This window comes from Triticum urartu, chromosome 2 (genome assembly GCF_003073215.2).
Source record: "Triticum urartu cultivar G1812 chromosome 2, Tu2.1, whole genome shotgun sequence".
NCBI lineage: Eukaryota > Viridiplantae > Streptophyta > Magnoliopsida > Poales > Poaceae > Triticum > Triticum urartu.
The window spans coordinates 541694529-541700047 of NC_053023.1; the positions used below are offsets into that span (position 1 = coordinate 541694529).

General features: G+C 49.4%; 1 protein-coding gene across 1 annotated transcript; it reads right to left on the reverse strand.

The window, feature by feature from the left end:
• Positions 1-712: 712 nt before the first annotated feature.
• Positions 713-3399, reverse strand: LOC125538639 (transcription termination factor MTEF18, mitochondrial-like). The gene is made up of 2 exons (XM_048701899.1): positions 3170-3399; positions 713-2799 (listed from the first exon to the last, which is right to left on the reverse strand). Exon 2 carries the CDS (start codon positions 2758-2760, stop codon positions 895-897), a length of 1866 nt encoding a protein of 621 aa, XP_048557856.1. The 5' UTR covers positions 2761-2799; positions 3170-3399; the 3' UTR covers positions 713-894.
• Between the last annotated feature and the right edge of the window lie 2120 nt (positions 3400-5519).

Below are 5519 nucleotides of genomic sequence, written 5' to 3' on the forward strand. Positions count from 1 at the left end.
TAAGATTGAGGTTTGGTTCATGAGCGTATGATAAAAGGTTTTTAATGGGAAATTATAATCAAATTTATGACCAAAGGAGTTGGTGACTTTGTGCTTTCTCTGTGTACGGATTACCCTACATGAGCCCTCTGTTTCTCTGTCCCTGTAATAACTGTCAGTTTGCGAAACTATACAAAACCTAAGGTAGGTATAGTTAACCAAGTGGCATTGCAAAACTTCCAGATACTCCTGTTGTGCAGATTTTGTTTGGCTAGTGTGGCGCAATTGCCAGTTCAAACCTTCTCATCATGCTCAAATATTGTAAGCATGATTCCTACTTTTTCCTGGGACACACATGACTCTGAATAAACAGTGAAGTAAAACAAACACTCCACACTATATACATACATCCTCCATCCGAAAGCTTCAATCTGTATGTTTTTCTCCAGTTTGTTTCTTTTTTTCCTCATCTTCCATTCTCTGATTATACATTTTCCAACACTGGACCACAAGAGTCTAGGCAGGACATTAGGAGAAGGTATTTCAGTCATTTATATGGTCAGAAACTCGGAGGGGCCAAAATGAGCCAACAGAAATTGTTTGAGGATATATTTTGAATACTGCTAAGACCAACTCTGAGCTCTCGGAAATACGTAATAAAAAAAGTACAAATAGTACTACCATGACGTCAAAAGAACAATGTGATTTCTCACAAAAAAAAAGAACAATGCAATGATAAATGCCAGTACCACAATGCTAGAAGCCCAAATTACAAATATCACTGACAGGATTATCACATGTTTCTTTGGAAAGAGAACAGGAATATGTGAGGAGGCAGGGATTATAGAAGGTTGTACTATATCTGAATAATGTAGTATTGAGCTAGAAATGCAGAAAGAAAGAAAAGAAAAGCAATCAACTCATGCATTCTATTCGACTATCGTCCAAGTTGCACCTGTGTCGCAGCCATCTGATCTCCTCTTGGCCGAAGCTACCTCCCTCCCGCTTGAGCTTCGACCAAACCTCACGACCCATGGGAACCTTATATACATGGTGAGCCTTGATGAATTCTGTTTCCGAGGAAGCTAGGACCGTGCTTAGAGTAAGTTGGGGTGCAGCCAGCCCCCTTTCTAGCAGCCAACTGTACACCAGCATCTTAAGTTTGCTTTTGTGCACAGTGAACTCTAGGTACCGTGGGAACGCAGGGAGAGCACTCAGGGGATAACCCGCCACATGCACAAGGAAGGATATCTTATAAGCAAGGGCGTCCGTCTTCTGATTCAGAATCCGAGGAGCAACCTTCACCATGTGGGCTACATGTTTTGGGTCTAACCCTTTCTCCACTAGTTTGTTGTACCGATCTTGCAGTTTTGTGCCTTTTCCACGGATAGCTTTGAGTGCCTTCTCCATATCTTCCGAGCCTTCGACAAATCCTATGCGTCTTAAGAATTCTCTCTTCTCCTTGACACAGGGTTCAGGTTTACATCTCGGCAGTCTGCTGACCTTCGAGCCAATCGTATAATTCATCGACTGACATGGTTCCTCCATTATGATCTTTCGCAGCCGCGCCTTGCCCACATTGAGTTGCGCAAGAATGGTGCTCGTGGCTTTCATGGGGGCAGCACCGAACATCCATCCGTGAGAATTCAAAATCTTCTTCACATCACAATAGCTTATGCCAATGTCATGTAAGAAACATGATCCCTTCGATATGTTCCAACCGACATCCACGCTGTCAACATTGGGGTGGTTCAGAAAAAGATCAAGTAGCTCCCTTTTTCCAGATCCGACCCTTTGCATGGTGTCAACTGTGGAGTGTAGCTCCCCACCAGACTGTTCCAACAACAAATGTGGATTTTTCCTCACCACTTTACCAATGTCATCCTTGGTGAACCCCAGATCGCTCAAGGACTGAAGGGCTTGTACCATTTTTGGCCAATTATAGGACACCCTTTCAGATAAGAACTGGCCGATCCAGTCTCGCTGAATCCCAATGTCGTCCAGCCACAGCAAGAACGTCTTCAGTTCCACGGCCGGGTCATGAACCAACACGGTCGGAGTAGAGATCACTAGTTTGATCACACTGGCCTTACTGAAGCCTAGACCCTCAAGGGCCTCGAGCTTAGATGCAAGAACGCCCTGGCCAAGACTAAACACCTCGGTAGCATTCCAGTATATCCTTCCAATCTTGCGGCGTGCGATGCCGTAACTGCATAGTGCATGGCAGCTCTCGAGCAGCATCTCGGCATCCGCGAGGAATGTGAGGTCCTGCGGCAAGAGGTAATCGCACTCGCTTGGCCTGAGGCCAATGCTCTCAAAGAAGGGCCTGAACTCGTTGACAGGGCGGCGGTGGAACAATCGCACCAGCGCCCTGCTGACCCTCTTCTTCACTTTTGACCTCAGCCTCGCCTCGTCTTCACCCTGATCGGCAGCCTTCGTCACCGCCTTGTTCACCTTCACCTCATCCAGCAGCTCGCCGAGGAAGACAGGCGAGCGCTCGCTGATATGCTTGGCGTCAGTGAAGCACAAGCCGCGCGTGGCATGGAGGTAGTCCCTGAAAGTTGTCTGTGCGGCGCGGAACATCCATCTGTTCAGCATCTCTTGCCTGACCTCGTCTGGATCCCCATCCTCCTCCCCGCCGTGGCTGGGACTGGGAGCGGTCGAATAGGGCTGCGACCGAATGATGAGGCGGATCGAGCCGACCCAGCTGGACGAGCACGATGGATTTTGGGCACACCACCTTGGAACTCCGGACCGGAGGGCTGCCCATGCCCACCCCATCAGTGCTGGAGCTTGAAAGAAATCTTTGGAGGGGCGAAGCTGTAAAAAAAACGAAATCATACAAATACAACAAGTTAGATATTGCAAATATCAAGAAACTTAGATAATTATATTGATCTTCTTCACATTAGCTTACAAAATCTATTACTAATCAGTACAGAATTCGGTTCACTACAACTGAGCTCTTCATTTTTTTGCACCCCTAAAGTCCTATTTAACCACGGGCAGAATTCGGTTCGCTGTAAAGGGCATTTTCTATTTCAGTACAAAATCCATGACCAGATGACCTAATTAGAATTCTCCTCAACTAAGGTGATTTTTTTTCTTTCGTGGAATCAAAATATTTGAACTTTCCACAATTTCCATAGGGGAGAGATTGAGAGAGATCCAGCGAGGGCAGTCTGCTCACCGGCTCACTGAGGCACCGCGCGGCGTCGACGTTGTCTGGTGTTGTTCGCGGCAGAGGCAGGAGCCGAAGAGCGGATGTTCCGGCGAGTCCAATCCGGCCGGCCACCAGCCGGCGGTCGCCCCCCGCGGCGGCAAGCCACAGCGGCCAACAGGCCGGACGCCGGTGCCCCACCCCCACGCTCAGGGGTCTGCCGTCGCAACTCGCAGGTCAAAGAAGATTGAGTTGGTTGCTGGCTCACTGGGCTGGATTCGTTCCTCCCCAAAGAGGAGGACAAGGAAATGCATAACTCTCCGGTCAATAACCAACAGCGGGATCTGGATACCCATGTTGGCTCCCACATGTTCCACGATGATCTCATCGGATGAACCACGATGTCGCGGATTCAATCAATCCTGCATACAATTCCCTTTGTCTATCGGTACGGTACTTGCCCGAGATTCGATCGTCGGTATCCCGATACCTTGTTCAGTCTCGTTACCGGCAAGTCTCTTTACTCGTTCTGTAACACGTCATCCAGTGATCAACTCCTTGATCACATTGTGCACATTATGATGATGTCCTACCGAGTGGGCCCAGAGATACCTCTCCGTTTACACGGAGTGACAAATCCCAGTCTCGATTCGTGCCAACCCAACAGGCACTTTCGGAGATACCTGTAGTGTACCTTTATAGCCACCCAGTTACGTTGTGACGTTTGGCACACCCAAAGCACTCCTACGGTATCTGGGAGTTGCACAATCTCATGGTCTAAGGAAATGATACTTGACATTAGAAAAGCTTTAGCAAACAAACTACACGATCTTGTGCTAGGCTTAGGATTGGGTCTTGTCCATCACATCATTCTCCTAATGATGTGATCCCGTTATCAACGACATCCAATGTCCATGGTCAGGAAATCGTAACCATCTATTGATCAACGAGTCTATGTATCCACACATGTATCTGAGTTTCCTATCAATACAATTCTAGCATGGATAATAAACGATTATCATGAACAAGGAAATATAATAATAACCTATTTATTATTGCCTCTAGGGCATATTTCCAACAGCATTTTCCCGTGCCTTGGTATTTTTTGAGCGGCGCCGGGGTGCGGCTTGAGTGGAGGGCCGAGAGGCTTCTCTGTCGCGGCCACGGGGTGGCCGATCGGCCGCATCATGCGCTGGTGATGTAGGTTTAGGTGCTTCCTCCTCTAGTAGGAGTAGCAACCTGCGCTTTGGGTAGCTCTTGGAGGGGCGTTCGAGTTCATACTCTTCAGCCACAAGGACTTCAGTCCATATGTCGGCTAGCAAATCTTGATCAGCTCTAAGTTGTTGCTGTTTTTTCTTGAGGCTGCTCGCCGTGGCCATAAGCCTGCGTTTGAAACGCTCTTGTTCGACGGGATCCTCCGGCGCGACAAATTCGTCGTCGTCGAGGCTTGCCTCGTCTTCGGAGGGAGGCATATAATTATTGTCCTCGACCTCTCTGTCTGCCGCTCTCAAATGAGGGCTGGCTTCTCCATCCTCCTGTGTTGAATCTTGCTGGAGGTGGTTGTCTTCGGCACTGTCTGGGGTGTTATTATCCCCATGCCGGAATCACCGTTTTTGCTTTGGCGGAATTTAGAGTGGCGCCGCTGACGCTGGCGCTTAGGCTGCTTCTTGGAGGGGTCATCCTCCGCTGTTCCATCGCCATTGCCTTCTTTTGGGGTGTCCACCATGTATATATCATACGACGAGGTGGCTTTCCAGTGCCCTATAGGCGCTGGTTATTGATCGTCTCCTGCATCGGCGTCCATACCGTCGATGTCTTCGGAGTCGAAGTCGAGCATGTTGGTTAAATCATCGACAGTGGCTACGAAGTGGGTGGTGGGTGGGCTTTGAATTTCTTCATCATCTGCATCCCAACCTCGCTGACCATAGTCCGGCCAGGGCTCTCCTGATAAAGAAAGAGACTTTAGTGAATTCAGAATATCGCCGAAGGGCGAGTGCTGAAAGATGTCCGCGGCGGTGAACTCCATGATTGGTGCCCAATTGGGTTCGATCGGTAGGGGCGTAGAGGGCTCGGAGTCTGGAGAGGAGTCCGGCTCCTTGGAGTCACGGGCTTCGCAGAGAATAGGGCTGGTGTTCGGCTCGATCACCGTAGAGATTGCAGCCCCCGAGGCGGTGTCCAACCACCCATCCTCGATTGGCACAATTGGCTCCGAATTAAGGGTCGGGGCTAATGCGGGTGCGGCCTCCAGGGCAGTGTTCGGCGGCAGAGCTAGATCATGCCCATCGTGACAGTGCGGCGCGCTCGGCCGCGTCTCGAATCCGTCGAAGATCAAGTCTCCGCGGAGGTCGGCCGTGTAGCTCAAACTTCCAAATCTGACCTG

What these genes read in the sequence shown, in the direction of transcription:
- LOC125538639 (XM_048701899.1), bottom strand. Translation starts at nt 2,760, where the DNA reads ATGGGGTGGGCATGGGCAGCCCTCCGGTCCGGAGTTCCAAGGTGGTGT.